The following is an 18,245-nucleotide window of genomic DNA, read 5'->3' as shown; positions in this document are numbered from 1 at the left end:
CCCTGCAATTAGAAGGCAACGTTCTTCCTGCTTGCCCCTCGTCTTGTTCCTATTGATTTCTTTGGGTGCCTATACACATGCATAGAGGCTGCTAGATGCACTGTAATTACAGCGTGTTGGAGCAGACTTGATTAACCGAGTCTGCTGAAGCATGGTAATTACTGCAATCCAGCAGACTCCAGTGTCACATGTGTCAGCATCCCCGTGCTGAAAAATGGCGGCAGGGGTGCTTTAACTGAAGCTCTTTCAGGGAGCTTTAAAGTGCTCCGCCACCATTTTTCAGTGCAGGGACACTGATACATGTGATGCTCCAGGCACTTTCTCAGAGCCACTCTAATTAAAAGCACCCCCCTGGCCCTCCTGGAGCACATGTATAAATGCCCTTTTTGTCCACTGACTTCAGTTAGGACATGAGCAGGCCCTTAATATTGAGCTTATGAGAAGTGCCCTGTTGCTTTTCATTATGCATGTGGTTGTGTGTGCTCTCTGAGCTGCAGTGGCATCTCTTTTCTTCACTGACCAATGAACTGAAGACATTTGCAGTAAGTTGTCTTCCAGGCAAAACTGGCCAGTAGGTTGGAAGACGGTCTGAAAGCACTGATGTATAGTTTTATTTTGAGTTCCCCTTTCCAAGGGGAAGTGACTTAGAATGAGCTCTTAAAACAGGTGTGGTATAACACCTTGATAGACAGCACAGAATATGGTTATATGCTAATCTGCATCATAGTCTATAGCAGGCAGTGTTCATTAAGAAACTTCACACCTATTGTGAGGTTTGGTGTGGATATAGTGGTAAAGTCATTGTTTTTTATTATCATAATTGACTGTGTTTTTTTTAAGACAGACTTAGGTCAAACATTCATTTATTCAAGTGCTTAATTTTAAGGATGAACTAGTGCTACTAAAATTGATGGTGACTGCCACATGTTTAAGATTTAGTGTGCATGTGAATGCTTGCATGACAGAGGCCTTTCTTTCCACTGCTAAGGATTACAAATTGAAAGCTGTAAGAACCTGCAGCAACTACAAGGTAAAGGAAGCAAAAGGTTAAAACAAATCTTAAAACAAAGAAATAAATAACCTCCCATTCCCAAAAAAGTAATTCACAAAAATTTCAGGACATTGAAAAGTTGTTGAAAATTTTCAAATTTTGACAACACACGGGAGAAACAATGTTAAACAAATCAGTTTAATCAGTTCTATTAGAAATACTGTACTATACATGAACATCTTCAGAGTGTTGAGGAGAAACATCAAACAGATTTCCACAGCAGTAAGGAACCATATTCCCCAAGTAGATTGACACTGAGCATTTTCTTAGTACATTTATTTGGGGAAATGGCTGTGTTTTGGGGGCAGGGGTATGCTGAAATTGATATGGCAATTAGCAAAGACTAGCAAGTTGGAGTGGCAAATAGTGCTACCGTGGAAAGTGTAAGCTTTATTCACAGTGGAAATAATAATAAAGAAAAGTATTTCAGCAGGGCTTGGGGGCTGTGTTGTCCCAAATTTTCCAACCCCCCATAGCATTGTTTGTAGCTGATTCAGTGAGCCTCAGTGTTTTAGGAGAGGAGTCCTGTTCCTCCATTATCTTAGTCATTTCAGTTGGAAACGAATGAAACTTGCTCCTGGCTGGAAGCCAGATGGTCAATATGTGAGTTGGAGCCGATGTGATGCCATACAGGATGCTGCGTGCCTGCTAACTAGGTTGTGATGTAGGCTTGGAACCTTTATGGAGGGATAAGATGCAATCTTCCTACCTCCATATGCCTCCGATTCATAATATGAACTGTACTGCAAATCTGTTTGATGTGGGTTTAAAAGGTATTTGGTATAAATATCTCCTCCTTCTAAGCATCTTTGTACCACTCCATGTCAGTTCACTGATCGACTGGGACGGAAGAAGGAGTTGAAATGTGAACTGAGCATAAAGATCTTTGGAAATGAACTCAGCTTTTTGGACTGTGAAGATATAAGAAAGAAAGTGAAGCATTATTCCCTGAACCTGGCGGAACTAGCTGTCAAGCTTCTAAAGGTAAAAAGGACTATTTTACCATTTGAAAGTGGGTGCTTTGAGCTGTGAGGATCACAGCCTATTATTCTTTTATATCAAACCAACAGAGCATTTTTCAGAAACCCTAGGACTTAGGAAATGTATATGATTTAAACTAGGTAGGACACATTATGCTTTGAATAGCAGCAAACAGGGATACATCAGGGCTGCTATGAACAGAATTTGTCCTAGTCTTAATTATTCTTATCTTGGTCTCCTGGTACGAAATAGTTCATATTTCAGAGCAAAATAACGCATAGTTTTTGAACTCGCACAGGATGTGGTCTAGCTGTATTGGTGCCTTTTCTAGAGATGGGCTGGCTTCTCCACTTCCAAATTCAGCTCGGTGAAAAAGCCCTGCCAAGGAAAGGGAATGCTCTGGAAAATCTACAGTGAATGGTTTCATCCCAAACCTAAATCTGGAAAAATTCTTGTAGGCTGACTTCCTGATAGCAATTCTATGTTGTTTTATTTACCATAGGGTCAAGAGATCCCGTTTAATAAAAGACTGAGTTTGGCCACTGAAGAACTGCTCTTCCCAGCAATTTCAGGTTTTCCAGTTCAGCTGGTTTTAAATGCCTCTGCAGCAATCAGTGTAAAAATCAAAGGGGATGTGGATTTCAAGCACCGATCAAATTTTTTCATTAATGGATATATCAAGCCAAGGTATGCTTTGGTTAATAGAGAGCAGATCTGTTTAATTCAGGTGCATTGTTACATATGTTTCTTACTTCCACACATTTCTGACAGCAAGGAGATGTGGGGATGTTTTGGGTACAAATTCCATATGGAGCAGCAGAGTTGACCAATTAGTAAATCCTTGGAGATTTCCTTCCATGATCACTGTTGTGCTATATGTTGCTATGTTCTCTTTCCTGACTGTTTGATTTTAAAACCTTTCTTGCTGCCTCTTTGTCAACCATATTCTTTAGTCATCCTAGTTAGAGTATCTGTAAGGCACTTCCTACAGGCTTGCAGGTAGGTGATCTCATGAGTTGTTTTTTCTGTTGTACAGATAACTTTCCTTTGGATTTTATAAGGCTGTTCATTGTCTGTGGAGTGGAGCCACAGGGCAGCCCTGGCATCAGCTCCGGGTAGCCGCAGTGAGAAGGGCCTGGCAGCAGCGAGGGAAAGTGGCCAGGTCTGCTTTTTCCCTGCCCCCAGCAGCAGCTTTTGCTCAGCTACCACCACCACCGCTCATCATGGCTGCGTGGGTATGGAGCAGCACTGCAGGGACCCTGACCCCCTGTGTGGGATGGGCCAGGGCTGTGTGTTCAGCCTGGGGCACAGACCTTGCAGGCACAGGTCCCAGCTGGGCTCAATGGGACCAGGGCTGGTAGTGGTGGCAGCAGCTGGAAGGAGCTGCCACTACCATGGCTGCCAGAAAATGGAGTTCAGCTGCAGAAGTGCCCCAGCTCTTCTGTGCACCTGGGGGCAGTGGGACACGCCACAGGCCATATGGTGCCTGGGCCAGACAGGACCAAGGGACCCTACTGTGGGCTGGACAGAGTTCTTCTGTAGGCTGCATCTGGCCCACAGGCCTTATTTTGCCCAAACCTTCTCTAAATGGTGCTGGAGAATGGGGTCTCCAGTCTCAAAGGCTAAGGATGGAAATTCAAAAAGATGGAGCCTGAATTGATTCAATCTTTGCAGGTTAGTCTAACCTGCCTAGATTGAATCAGTTTGCAACTGCAAAGAAATTCTGTCAGGACTGAGGAAATGCTGGCACATGCCTGCAATGGCTCAGGCCAGGAGCCAGGGGGGGCACTAGAGCATCCCACAGCTGCATGGAAGCTGTGCTGGGAGGCAGCTGCAGTGGTGGGGCTGGGGACATAGCAAAACGCTGGCTTGTATGGCTCCTGGGGGGGGGAGGGCAGGAAGCGGGGTTATTACTCCCTCCACCCCCTCTGACCCCGGGAGACTGCAGCACAGTCAGCTTGCCCTGACTGCCACTGCCACCACTTATTCCACCCTTCCAGATGCCAAAGAGAAGGGGGAATTATCACCCTGCCCCTGGAGCAGCAGTGTGAGCCTCTTGCTGGTCAGAGGGGTGCAAGCAGGGGTCAGAGCTGCCACAGACTGCATGGGGTAGGTGGTGATACTGGAGTTCAGAGGGAGCTATCACCCCCCCCTCCCCCCAGCACCACCGCCACCACTTGTCTGCGGCAGCTTTGTCTGCCCCACCCTCCAGGAGTTGGGGCATGGACAGAGCCTAGCTAGGAGGGCCTCTTAGGTGGGGGGGCAGGGATGGGGGTTATTTTCCCCTTCCTCCAGTATCCAGGGCTTATCTTCTTGCTTGCTCCCTGTGAGCAGTGGCAGTCGGGGCTGACAGACCCCACTGCAGTCCCCTGGGGGCAGAGAGGGGAATAACCCCACACCTGGCCTCCTGCCTAAGGGGGCCCTGCTGGCCAGGATCTGGCTGTGCCCCCGCCCCTGGAGCAGTAAAGGGGGAGCGACCATCATGGGGGCAAGAGCCCCTGTTACAGTATCCTGGAGCATGGGCCTGTTCCCAGTGAAGGAGGCATGCTGTAGGTGGGGGTGGGGAAGGGAAAGCCGCTGGAGACAAGCGGCAGCAGTGCTAGGGAGGTTTGGGCGGTGATGACCCCCTCCAAGCCCTGGCACCAGCGCTCACCCCGTGCAGTCTGTGGCAGCGTTGACCCGCTGGGGTTGAGGGGTGGGGTCAGCTCTGCAGGGCTGGAGCAGAGAGCCCAGCCCAGCGAGCATGCCGGGATCCTGGGGGACTCTGGTTTAAGGTAAACTAGGAAGGAGTCTGGGACAGACAGCATAAACCGGTTTGAGCCCAGTCAGTTAAGTCTGATACTACATTCAGCCAGGTTCATCTCAAACTGGTTTTGGCCAGTTTGAAACTGGTTTTTATGCACTGAACTTCTATTCTGTTACAGGTTGAAACCAGTTTCTGATCTCTTAAACTGGTTTATGTGTAATGTCTGTCCCTAGCTACGGGGACTGTAGTATAGGGCATAGTTTATGTATTTTTTAATTGTATGAGACTTTTCCATTAGGATAATTAAACCAAAAATATTCCTTCTCTCTGTTTTTCCTGCCACCCTATTAACTCAGGAGAGAAGGTCTAATCTGAATCCAAGTTGTATACCTCTGGTATTTGTCTTGCATTTTCACATAATTCATCCATTATCCAACAGTTCTTCCAAAGAGCTTCCTGAAAACAGATGTTCGTACAAATATTTTTTCTTTGCGCTGTTTTTTGTTAGTTTGTTTGTTTTTGTTTTGTTTTTTTGTCCTGGATTTTTTGTGTGTGCTGGATATAGAACTCTAGCAAGTCTACAAAATCCTTCCGCTAGGAATAAAATGTGGTAAACCCAAGTATTTCATCCTTCTTCTGAGACTACTCAGTAAAACTGCATGCTGACTTATTCCTGAATGTTGGTACACATCACATTATGTTTTGCAAGATTTTTAAGATATTTTGCAAACATTTGAAAACAGAAATATTAGTTCGATGTTTAACTGGTGTTAGTGGAGATATATGATGCCCTGTATATTCTTACCTGTCTCCGTCCTAGACATAGAGAGGTGTTTTTGATTTGTTTCCTTTACCTTTGCTATATCATATGTAGAGAACTTTTTACCCTAGATAACTGAGTCCAGTCATTTTGCTTTCTCTCAAGACCTGCTGGTAAAGTGCAGATTTGTGTCCAGCTACTATTTCAGCTTGTACAGATAGCTGTGTCTCATACTAAAACTGTATGTTCATATGTTTGGAATATTTTAAGTTGCTTAATAGGACAGAACATCCACTCTAATTTTAAAGTTAGCAGTAAAAAGCATGTGGTATCAAAAAGGAGATATTTGTTACAGGGAAGAAGCCTGTCCTTTAGATAATGATCTTGGCAACAAAAACGGTATTTTTCAAAGGAAACTGTGGTTTGTTGTTTGTTTGTTTATTTTGGCATTCTTCGGAAGTGCATTTATCCAGATTTCTACCCAAATGGGAACTGTGGGGATTCTGGGAAAAACTGGCTTGGCCTGGGTAACTGGTGTGAAGACATCAACCAGCCTGGATGGAGGAATCCAGGTAAAAAAAGGACAAGAACTTAAAGCATTTTTGAACACCCCTGAAGAATCCATGGAAATAATTGATTTCAGGTAAGACCAAATGAGTACATCTTCCAGAAAAAACTAACAGTGATCCCATTGCAGAATCAGAATTTAGCTAGAAGGGTTGTAAGCAGTGCAATAGCTTACATCTGAATTCAGTTTTCTCTTATAGATACTATGAATGTACTTTAGCAGTAAACACAGTTGCAGTCTAACTTAGATGGCAGTAGAAAGCTGCCAGCCAAAAATAAAAGCAGCTGGAATTACACAGGTATGATTATATTGCTTCACTAGAAATTTGTCCATGTTACTATCAGAATGCAATACTAGCTTGATGACTTTCCTGTACAGGATTTTTTAGAGTTATGACACTAATGAACTGCTGCTATCCCCCAAAATATTTTTCCTCTTTCTTTTACATTATTTCCCCTGACAACAATGCTCTGTTTTCTCTGAAGCTTCTGTGTATCAGGGAATTATGCTAGTGCAGCAAAAACAGATATATTCCTGCAGATTTAAAAAAATTTAAGTATAAAAATAAGTAGCATCATTTGATAGACCATAATTATCTGAGTTGTGCATGTACTCTTCTAGCGAGTGTCTGCTTATATTCCTGAATATATTCGGTAAAGGATGCTTCATGAAATGGTGCCTCAACAAATTCCAGATTGTAAACAGATAAAGTGTTTGTGCTAATGAAAGCTGGGCTTTTTAGTTTGTATATCCAGCCTTTTTTTGTTTTCTTCCAACCTTCAGATTTGATAGTCCAGTGGAAAATTCTTTGATCAGAAACATAGCTGGATATGATGACATATCATAAGCCACATGCTCTGGCCACTTGGAAGTTATGGCAGATTTATGAAAGCTTTGCAGCATACGGATTGTTGCTTTTGTATCCGTCTTGCTTTTGTACCTTTTGCTATACTCTATGATGTGCAGGCAGACCAGTTGTGAGCTCAAGGTGGTAGAATTAGCATTTAAAGTACTCTCTCCTTTTAAGACCATGAGCAGGTTACTGGTTTAATTTTGTTTCTGAAAGCTAAAATGGATGACATCTCATTAATCTTCGAAAGAATGAAAGCCAAAATCAAGCAATTTTCTCTCTGTATTCTACCAATTAAATAAGTTAGAGGCTGTGTTGAGTTATATACTTCAAGTTTATTGGCCTGTATTTTGGACCCAATGCATTTTCTGCATTTATTAAGTCTTGTTTGCCACTCTTGTTATGACTTATAGCTTTGGATTTAACTGTGGTTGGGATTTAGATATTTTTCTGATAATAGCTTGGAAGTAATTTTTCTTCCTATAGGTGCATAGGTCCATATCATTGACCTGGCACTGCAGGTTAAGTAAACTGGCTGTGTTGTCTGGAGGTCTATAGAGAATGGTAAGGTTTGATGGAAGATTGCATAGTCTTTTGTGGGGGAGGCCAGTCCCTGAACACCTGCCTAGGCCAAATTGGATATCCCCTGCCTCGTTTCACTCATCCTTTCCTATCCTGTGTGGGGAAGCCACATCTGTTCTATCTTCACCCTGATAAGAGCAATAAGGAAAGGAAAAAGGAAAGTTCCGGTGCTTTTTCTGCTAAGGAAGAAAACTTAGGAAGCTCAGTTCAGATTCTGTGGTTTAGAGGCCAATCTGTAGCTTGTCTGCAAGTTAATTTTCAGTGTAGTGCAAAAACAATGAACATTAAAGGAGGACAGCTAGTGCCAAATACACATAACCTTTCCTTCCCTCAGCACCTAGCATTTACATCTTGGAATAAACTTCAGCAATCTTACTTAAATAAGATCTTAAATAATTACTGTACAATAGAATTCAATCTATGTCACGTGCAGGGATCCAGGTTTTTTATTCACCATGGAAAAATGCGGTAAAACCCAGATTTTCTCCTTTTAAGGAGAAAAACATGGGAAATGATGGGTTTCTCCTTGGAGGTTGGCAGAGTTCCAGCCTGCAAGGGGCTGGTGGGAGCAGGAGTAGGGCTGTCAGGCAGGGGGTTTCTGAAAGCTAAGATGGATGACATCTCATTAATCTTTGAAAGAATGAAAGCCAAAATCAAGCAATTTTCTCTCTGTATTCTACCAATTAAATAAGTTAGAGGCTGTGTTGAGTTATATACTTCAAGTTTATTGGCCTGTATTTTGGACCCAATGCATTTTCTGCATTTATTAAGTCTTGTTTGCCACTCTTGTTATGACTTATAGCTTTGGATTTAACAGCCTGCTGAAACCCCACAAGCAGATCAGGAGCCTGCGCCCCCCTGGAAGAGCTGGGGGAAGCGATCAGAGAGCTGGGGCATCGAACCAGTAGCTAGATGTCAATATCAGAGCAGTTCTCCCCACCCCCCTAGTCCCTCCCTCTCCTGAGTTTATGCTTAGCTGCAAGCAAGCCTGCTTTGAAACTCAAAACATTTCAAAAGTTTCAAAATGTTTCAAGTGTCCTCATTTTGTTTCAAAGCCTTTTGTTTCATTTCAATTTCGCTGTTTTGAGCTCGAAACGAGTCGAAATAGCTTTGAAATGAAACACTCATTGAAATTTCACACAGCCCTTCTAGCAGGGCCAGGAGGCTGCAGGTGCGGAGTTGGGGGCACCAATGGGTGAGGGGGGCTCTGGGTGGGGAGTGATGGATTTTGGGGGTTTTAATCAGAGAATCTACAATTATTTTTTCTTTTTATCAGAGAATTTTTTATTTTTAAACAGAGAAAAGCAGGATCCCTGTTCATGTGTCATGACTGTTTCAACTTTATAAACCCTTTCATCCAAGCCAGAGCCTGTATTCCCTGTCATGTTACAAAAAATCATTCTGGTCTCGTGGCAAGAACCAAAACTACATTTAAAAAGAAAGCATGGAGGTTCAGAAATGAATGGAGTTACCTTAAATTAGGGTGAACTAGTTGCAGTTTTATCTAGTTCTCAGCATCTCCCCCTCTACTTTTCCCCATGCATAGAATTCTCCTTTGTGGATTTGTGTTCTCTCTGGTTTTGAATGGGAAACTTGCTGTGTGGATTGGGATTAAGACCAAGTGGATGGTAACTCTACATAGCACCACTTGTCTTCAAGTCAGTCAGCAAATAGAAGCAAGAAACCCTGCTCTTCTTGTCAGAGGATGGCTTAGGCCCGAATTATTGTTGTCAGTTGTGAATTTATTGCTTTTAAATTCCCCAGTTCAGTTTACATTTTTTTTCTTCACTATTATATTTCTCTCCTTTTTGCTTGTGACAGCAGCTGCCTTCTCTACAGGTAATGCACTTTCTCTCCTCTCCTGAAGGCAGTAGTGTTGCACAGAGGTGCAGCAGGGCAACTCTGTGCCTGAGGCAGGCACAAATGCCCAGGGCAGCATGGGCTGCCACCCTGCTGATTGCATTGGGACAATGAATTGTTGTTGCAGTGGTGGCTATTTTTTGCACACTCCTACAAAGGCAGTGACTGGGCTGCTGTCCTGGTCACCCCCTCTTCAGTTACACTACTAGAGTTGCACTGAAATGAGTCCTGAGAGCATTAAGCCCTCTGTGTGGGGTCTACATCTAAATTAGAGTAAGGATTGTTCTGCATCTCTTACAGGCAAATTTAGACTGCTAATACGCAGCTTATGCACCAATTAAGTCCCTTTCAAGACTTATTTTGACTGCATAAGCAACACATAAGCTTTTGTGTTGGTCTTCTACAAAATGACTTGCTGCTTCTCTGAATACAAATACCTTCTTGATCCCAGAAGAACTTGAGCTTTTTTATATTTTACACCTAGGAGAAAATGAGACTGAATTAACGACAAGCCAATACATTTTTGTGTAACATTTACAGCTGTGATAAAATAAAGGTCTATATGCATTTCTTTATTATAGCTCTAAAATTTACCTCACAACAGCTGATGGAATGGAAAATATTGATGGTTTCCAAGACCGTGTAGAAAGCAAATCCTGCACAAGTGAGGAAGGTAGGTCTGTTGGTATAGCATTTGTCATTTTTTAATTAAATTAACATGTAGGGAAATCTGAACCAGAGCCTACAGCAAAAGTTTTATGCAACAGAGAATTTCTTTCTCATCACATTACTTCAAAATAGGCTACCTGCTTGCAATGTTTATCTGATAGCTGGTATGTTTTCTTTGTTCATTCTGTTCTAATTGAATGCGATGCTGTTGTGTTCCACCAGTATCCAAGATTATTGGCTGGCAATTGTGTTCTGAAATGTCTTACCCTGACTCAACCAGTAGTTTGCCTTTCCCACTTTCTGGGCCCATGAAAGCATCTGTAACATTAACAAAGCAAGATAGAGGTCTTCAGCAGTACCTGATGGAAGCAGCTTATAATTATGTTTCTCAGGTACAGTTACATCATCATTTACACTGTATATGGTAAATGAGTTAATTTCCTTAGACCAGTGATTCTCAACCAGGGTGCCTCAACCCTGGGGTGCCTTGATCCTTACTGGGATGCCATGGGGTATTGCATAATGTTAGCACTGTATGGTATGCAAACAAAGTAATCCCAGAGATTTTCAAATAGCAGTCCATAGTGCTAAAAATTTCTGACCTGTTGTAGTCTTTCTAAGCACTTTGCAGCATAAGAATTGCTCTATTATTTTTCCGTAGTGAAAAATGCAGTGAAAACAAAGAGCTGACATTTTCTGAGGGATGCCTTGGGCACTTTTACATGTGCTTCAGGGGTGGCGGGTGGGGAGGGGGGACGGCAGCACTTTAATTAGAGTGTCTCTGAGAGCTGCTCTAATTAAAGTGCTGCAATATCTCGTGTATCAGCATCCCTACATTTTAAAATGGCAGCAAGGGCACGTGAACTCTAAGGCTCATTCAACAAGCTTTAGTTCGAGCGCCCCTGCCACCATTTTGAAGCACAGGGAAACTGATACATGAGATGCAGAGACTGGCTGGAGCACGGTAATGACCACGTTCCAGCAGACTCAATTAATTGAGTCTGCTCCAACGTGCTGTAATTACAGTGCATTGGAGCAGCCTCCACGCTCATGTATAGGCACCCCTTGAGTCTCAAAAGGTTGAGAATCATTGCTTTACTTTGTAGTGTATAGCAGTGTTAAAGTATGTTGTATGTCCAATTGGTTATCAGTCTCGAGCAGTAGTTCTCAATCATAAGCCATTTCATCACTCTGAAGTTTGTGACCCAAACTCTGGTCAACCCTACTTTTGGACCAAGCTCATCCAGAACAATTGAATATATGTAGGGCTCGTGTTCCCAAAAAAGGTCACAAACTCCAATTTGGGGACCACTGATCTAGGAATTCAGGCCTGTTTAGAAAGGAAAAAGTGTGGGAAACTATTTGTGGTGGCTAAATATTAGTATACTTACTTAAAAGGCAGGACACAGAAAGGTTAAGTAGTAGTCACAGTCTTCTTGTGTGGCCTGGGCAAGAGCTTGGAGTAGAACCCAGAATGGCTGAACTGGTGCCTCTTACTGATACCTGATCTATACTTTCAAAGTGTAAAACAGATTTATAACTAAATCTGGTTAAATCAGTAGTAACCCTTAATCGGGACACTTTTACCAGATTGATACTTGCTAAAGAAAGCTTTTTTTCTTTCAAAGCTAAATTAATTTTAAGTAGGAGCTAAATAGACTCAAGTGAATATACCTTAGGGGTATGCACCAACTGAACTAGATTATTTTTTAACTTGATTTAGCCCTTTTGCATGTACAAGGCCTAAAATGAAGGTTTATTGCCCTTTGGAAGAGATGACAAAGATTTCTCTTTTTTCCAAGGACAGTTTTCTAGGTCCTATTTTGAAATGCAAGGTTATCAACAGGGATCTTGGTTTTCTGTATTTAAAAATCCTAAATTCTCTGATTTAAAAGCCCCAAACTCCATGTTTTCTGTGATTAAAATCAAATACCACTATATATGTAGGTATCAGTTGAACACAATGTTTTATTGATATATTTACAATTTTAAAGCAATTTGGAAGCCTAGCAGTGACTCAATTATTATAATAAAATAAATTCTAAATACCTATATATTTTGGTGTTTTTTGGGTTTTTTTTTATTTTTTATCATGAAAAATCAGAGCTCCCCCTTTCTCCTTCACTCACCAAGACATGGGTCCAGCTGTGGCTGTGGCTCCTACTGCTTTGTGGCACTGATACACCAGTACCCTGCCCCTGCCCCTTACCATGCCGTTGCCTCTCACTCCCAACCCACAGCCTTCCCAGCCTTGCCAATGCCCCTCACTCCTAATCCACAACCTCCTGGCCCTTCACTCCTGACCCACAACCCCTTTCCCTCCCCATCCCAGTGTGTGAGGAAGGGGGTGGGTGTGTGGGCAAGGGGGGGGGGTGTTGGCACAGGCAACATGTATTGAGAGGGGTTGGGGGACACGTACCTCCCAGATCCCAGATTTCTGCACCTACAGCAGGGCACAGGGCTACAGCTGGGCTGGACTGGCAGTGGCAGCCACTGCAGCCCAGCAGGCAAGGCCTGGCATGGGAGGGAGGGAGTGCCGCACCACCATGGCGAGGCGTGGTGGCGGTGCAGAGTTGTGTCCCCTGCTGTTGTTGCTGGGCAGGCAGGGGGCACCTGACTTTGGCCACGGTGGTGCGGCACTCCCTCCTGCACCAGGTCCCATCTGCTGGGCCGCGGAGGCAGCACCTGCCTAGAGCTGGTTCATCCAGTCTGCAGCCCTGTGCCCCACTGCGGGTACAGTAATCTTAGAGGGGAACATGCTCCCCCCCCCCAGACATACCTGGAGAGAGCTGCAGGACCTACTCTCCACCACACTGCCTGGATGCCATGTGCATATGTGCATGCACATATGCATGTGGCCCCCCATGTTCTGCTCCACCCAGCCCTTGCAGGCTGGAACTCCACTAGCCTGTAAGGGGAAACCCTTTAAAAGAGAAAATCCATATTTTGGCACATTTTTCTTTGGCAAATTGAAAACCTGGACCCCTAGCTTATCACTGAATTTTTAACAACTGAAACATGGACTTCAGGAAATTGCTTCATACGTGTGTTTTCCTAGTAGACACATTGTATTTGGAAGATGTAAATCTGGTTAGAAGTGGCCTCACATGGACAAAACCAGGAAAACTTAACCATCCATATTTAATGAAATGAAGGAACAATAAAGTGATCAGGGGTAAGAGCAACCAAAAGGATGGAAAAACACTTCTGAGTTGAAATTACCTCATGTCAAAGATGTGCCTAAATCACACCCCTCCCCCCCCAACAGGAAATGATTGGCAGCCAAGAGGAATGCAGGGAAAATAGGATGTACTGTTTGTTTCGTATACCAAACTCTAAGATCATAAGAGGACTCCATGCTTGTAAAAATAACATGACTTTTTATTAAGAGAACTATTTACAGATGTTCTGCAATGGCAACTAGGATTTAAACTATGTGCATGTAGGTTAACTTCTTTGTGCCTCCTGCAGTCTTTCTTCGTACAACCTCTCCTCCTCCAGGTTGATAAAATATTGGCAAAGCCATTTGGCATTTGTGACCTATGGCACTGTGAAGATTTTAATGGGTAAATACTATGGATTGGGACTTTCAGACCTTGAGCTGGACTTAAATGCAGAGACAGCCTAAACTTACTGGCACAGCCATAGACAGTATAGCTTCTTTTGGACTGCCCTTTGATTTTTTTCAGTTAGTCGTGGATTTATTACTGAATTACACAGCTTAGCATTAGAAACCAAATATTGACTATTGCCTCCCACTTTATTTTCAGCAGAATTTCTGATATTTTTTCTCAAATTTGTTTATGAATCAAAATTGCAATATTCTAATGCCCAAATCTGTCCTGATCAATGACAGCCATTGATTTTGTTAGGAAAATATAGACTATTAAGAGTCTTAATTAAAGTAACAGAAAAGGCTTAAGTGAATTAAGCCTGAGCTGAAAAGTTTAGATCTTAACATGGACCTTATATCCAACTGCCCCCAAATTTTGGCAGGGCTCAGTGTTTTTGTAAGAGGTGTTCATTCTATTGTGAACTGTGCAGGCGTTCAGATGAAAATTCCCAATCTAGCACTGGACACAGAATAGAAGATTCAGCCTCTTGCTTTGGTAACGTGTGTGAGAGTTAAACACTTGGAATGAAAAAATAAATAAAGTTCAAATGACTTGGGGATGAGAAATGGAATGTTTTATAGAGGAGTTAGAGAAGCAGATTTGAGTTCTCAGCATAGCAATGAAGCTATGGAGTGATTCCGTGTGTCAGATTTAATTTTGTATGCAGTACCACATGCAAAAGTCATTTTCATTTTTTCCTAGGAAGATTCTTGGATGCCAAATGAAGCTGTCCTTCATTTCTTTTTTGGGACTCCAAAGTCAGACCTGAAACGGGATGTTGGTATTGAGCTAAATTTTAATGTTCCACAGAAGAAATTCCGAATTCAATTCATACAACCAAAGAAAAAAATCCAAATGGATGGTAGGTGTTTCAGTTAAGAGAGAGATCTTCAGGTAGTGTCAGTCAGGAGTGTTCTTCTATTATTTACTGTTTAACTATGGCATTGTTAACAGTATGTTGCAATTTTAAACAGCGTGTTGGGATATATTTTTATACAAGACATGGTAAAAGTGAAATTTTATTGTAACTGCATATGCAACCAAAAACATAAGTGCCTGTATTTTTCTCTAAGGAAAAATTGAGCTCTCTAAGAATTCACGAATTGGACACCTGGAGTTGATACTAGATGACCAAGATGTATATTACATTAAGGTAGGTCTTCAGACCCAAAATGTCAATATGCAAATGAATACATAAATAGAGGAAAGATAAAAAAAAATATCCCTCTGGAAGGACAATGTACTGTACTGAAATATACATGTACTGAATTGTGTGACAACAAGAAATAATTAGGGTTGTTTTTGGGGTTTTTTTTACAGATCCACATAGTGGTAAATCATCACTAAATTGTTTAATCCAGGGGTGGTCAATCTCTGGCCCACAGGCCAGATGTGGCCTATGGAGCCATGGCATCTGACCCACAGAACTCCCCACAGGTCAGGATATTTGGCAGCAGGGAAGCAGTGGCAAGTTAATACAGTCACAGTCTCCTGCTGCCAAACTCCCAAATCCCAAGCCCTACAGCTGGCTGTGACCCCTTCCCTCTGTCTGGATCGGTTGGTGTTAGGCTATGCCCCCTTCCCCTTCCAGGGGGCTGGGTTGGGGCCACATCAAGCCCCCTTCCCTTCTTAGAGCCAGATTGGAGCTGAGCTATCCCCCATGACCCTCTGTGCAGCTGGATAGGGCCCTGGGGTGCTGGATTGGGAGCAGAAGTCGGATCTCACCTGGAGATGGACTGGACGCTACCAATCTGGCCCGTGGATACTACCTATCAGGCAAAAAGGTTGAGCATCACTGGTTTAATCTCTGCAAAGGAATAACTTTAAGAAAGGTTCCAACTTATTATTTAAAGTACTGTTGTATCATTCACATTTCTTGATTAAAATAATACAGACCTTTTCCAAAGTCAACTGAAGTCAGAAGGATGGATTCCTATAGACTTCAGCAGGCTTTGATTCAGTATGTGAATGTATATTCTAATCCCTCATGCTTTCCCAGATATTAAGGAGAGAGCCAGGCTTTAATGGTTACAGATAGTTGGAGGAGTGATAATGGAGTACAGAGCCTTCTACATTAAATTGCTGTAGCTAGGTTAAATTGTGCCAGCTCTAGGGCTGACTGATAGCATACGCTCACACTATGGTGTTCTAATACTGACCTCTTCTGGCCACCCTCATTAATATGGTTCAGAGTTAGAGCTTGTACTACCCTGCTACTCCCCAGTGGCTGCCAGTTTATGCAGAGTTATCAGCAGTGTCTTATGGGATGTGACTTTGTGCTGAATGTAGTTCCTAGTGTTATTATTCTGAGAGCCTGATTCTTTAAGTAGAATCTAGCAGGCAAACCCCTGGAACTGTGCTGAGTGATTGCAGGCATCCCCTTGCCCACCCATTCCTATTCTTTATTCAGGCTTGGAGCCTTGGCCTGGGATTTTAGAATGAGGTTTGGCCTGGGATTTTTTTAACTTGAACTTAATTCCAGATGAATGCATTGTGAACTGATTTCTTTGCAGCTGGCTCTATTTTGAAGTTGTGCAGTCTTACAATGCAAAGTTGTATTCTGGCCCTACAGAACTGGCCAGAATGAGCCCAGTGTCTGAGCCCAGATTCAGCTGGTCACTTGTATGAACTCTGTGGAGACAGGAATGTCCCAAGTAGTATACTCTTTATAAAATATATATATATAATGAGTTGTGGGAAAGAATAAGACTGTGCTAACACTGAAACTACAGAACAACAGAAGACATTAAGATGGACATTTAGCACTGCACTCCTACTAAGATTTTTTTTTTTTTAAATTCACTTCCCAGGAATTAGGCAGTAAGTTTTTAATTTTTTTTTCCATTCATTGTTTGGGTCCACAAGTTGGATACTCTACCCTGCAAGAATCAATCCTAGAGAAACCTTATACATTTTTCAATAATAAGTGTAGCTGTTTACCAGCTGTTGTCTTTACAGTACAATCTCAATCAGGATATTTCTGATTTTCTCCACTATTCAACAGAGTGATAAACCCAAACGATATACCCAAACTCCAATTGCTGACGACTGCATTTGCATTCTGTCCTGCTCCAACGAAGTTCCAAACTGCCATATAGGCACTGTTTGCAGTAACACTATATCAGATGGATTTTGTTTCTGTTTCCTTCTTCAGTCTTTTGGCCCAGTGCTGCAATGTATTATATGCATTCATCTCCCATTAAAGTCTGGGAGCTGAGGTTATCCAGCGCCTCACAGCACCATGCCCTTAGTTGGAAAAGTAAATTCTCCCTGCTTCTCCATCTTCCTCCCTCCAAGTTGCAAAAGTGCCCAAGTCTGTAGTAGCTAGGCATTGAATATTAATTTATTTATGCTGTTGGGGTTTTTTTCAGGGAATGACAGGTTTGCAAACAGTGAATGGAGAGCAGAGATACACAACCCAGCTGGAGGTCAAGCTGGTAAAACAGGGCAGTCCTATCATTCTGTCAGGAAACATCACTAAACAACTTGGCAAGAAAATGGCCCTGTCAGTATCCCTGCATAATTTATTGAAGGATGCAGCATTTCTTTCAGGTTAGAGGAAAATGAGTACCTGTTATTCCCCTGTAGTCCTTAGGACATATAGTTTATATGCTGAGAAAAAATGCATTGTGGTTTCCTGGTTTTTAGTTTTTATTCTAAAATCCTGTTAAAATCAATGGGGTGCGTTTTGAAAACATCTGAGGTCAGTATGCCATTTATTTGAAAATAATAGCAGTTGTACAGTAAATTACACTGCAAAATACATGTCTTCCTTTGATTACAGGTCCTGAGCAGCAAAACATTTTAAATAGCACTAACATTTGCAAGGAATCATTTTATTACAGAAACATTAACTGATAGTTTCCCAAATTCTGTCATTGTTATGGTTTTATACAACTTCCTATAGTTGCACGTGCATATGTATGAGCATACACATGCTCACGCATGTAAATATTCCACCTTTCTCTAAATATCAGTTTAGATGGGGTATTTAAAAGGTCTTTGGATCTAATTTGAACTTGGTAAGCAAAGGTATTTCTTTCCTTTCCAGCAGACTGGGGATGACGTTTTGGAGTGGGGGAAGAAAGAAAATATCAGGGAAGATGACTTTGCTATTGGTGTAGTGTTGATAGATGAAAGTGAATCAATAGACTAAAATAAAACAACATGCAATTCTCTGCAGCTCCTTTTAGGAGCTGCTGCATGCTTTTCCCAAAAGCAAATCCTTTTTTTAACTGAGTTATCATTTTGAACCAACATGTGCTGATTTCTGCTCTTTCCTTAGTACTTCTGGAGAGAAAGTTTGATGATAAAGTGAGGCAGTACTCACTTGAAGGGGAGACTTACCTTCCTGGTGTGCTGGGATTGCATGTCATTGGCCTCTTGCGGCAGCGAGGAAACTTGTGGTCTAATGCTCTACGAATGAAATATGGACTCCTAGGTATTTATGTAAATGGCATTTATTGCTGTGTTATAGGACAAAGTCTAAGCATCTGAAGCACCCCTCAATTCTGGGCATGTCATTTGTCCATATAATCAACATCCGTTTTATGTGATGTAGGGA

General features: G+C 42.3%; 1 protein-coding gene across 1 annotated transcript in view; it reads left to right on the top strand.

The window, feature by feature from the left end:
* Positions 1-18,245, top strand: part of LOC102383324 — a 186,712-nt gene that overhangs the window by 69,605 nt on the left and 98,862 nt on the right. The window contains exons 17-25 of the mRNA XM_014519708.2: positions 1,856-2,035; positions 2,535-2,719; positions 5,999-6,181; positions 9,980-10,071; positions 10,290-10,459; positions 14,384-14,543; positions 14,755-14,834; positions 17,053-17,233; positions 17,967-18,122. Coding sequence (XP_014375194.2) covers positions 1,856-2,035; positions 2,535-2,719; positions 5,999-6,181; positions 9,980-10,071; positions 10,290-10,459; positions 14,384-14,543; positions 14,755-14,834; positions 17,053-17,233; positions 17,967-18,122 — 1,387 coding nt within the window. The remainder of the gene's footprint in view (positions 1-1,855; positions 2,036-2,534; positions 2,720-5,998; positions 6,182-9,979; positions 10,072-10,289; positions 10,460-14,383; positions 14,544-14,754; positions 14,835-17,052; positions 17,234-17,966; positions 18,123-18,245) is intronic.

This window comes from Alligator sinensis, unplaced genomic scaffold (assembly GCF_000455745.1).
Source record: "Alligator sinensis unplaced genomic scaffold, ASM45574v1 scaffold73_1, whole genome shotgun sequence".
Taxonomy (NCBI): domain Eukaryota; kingdom Metazoa; phylum Chordata; order Crocodylia; family Alligatoridae; genus Alligator; species Alligator sinensis.
Note: the sequence above shows the minus strand (reverse complement) of the source record. Positions and strands in the feature narration are given on the sequence as shown.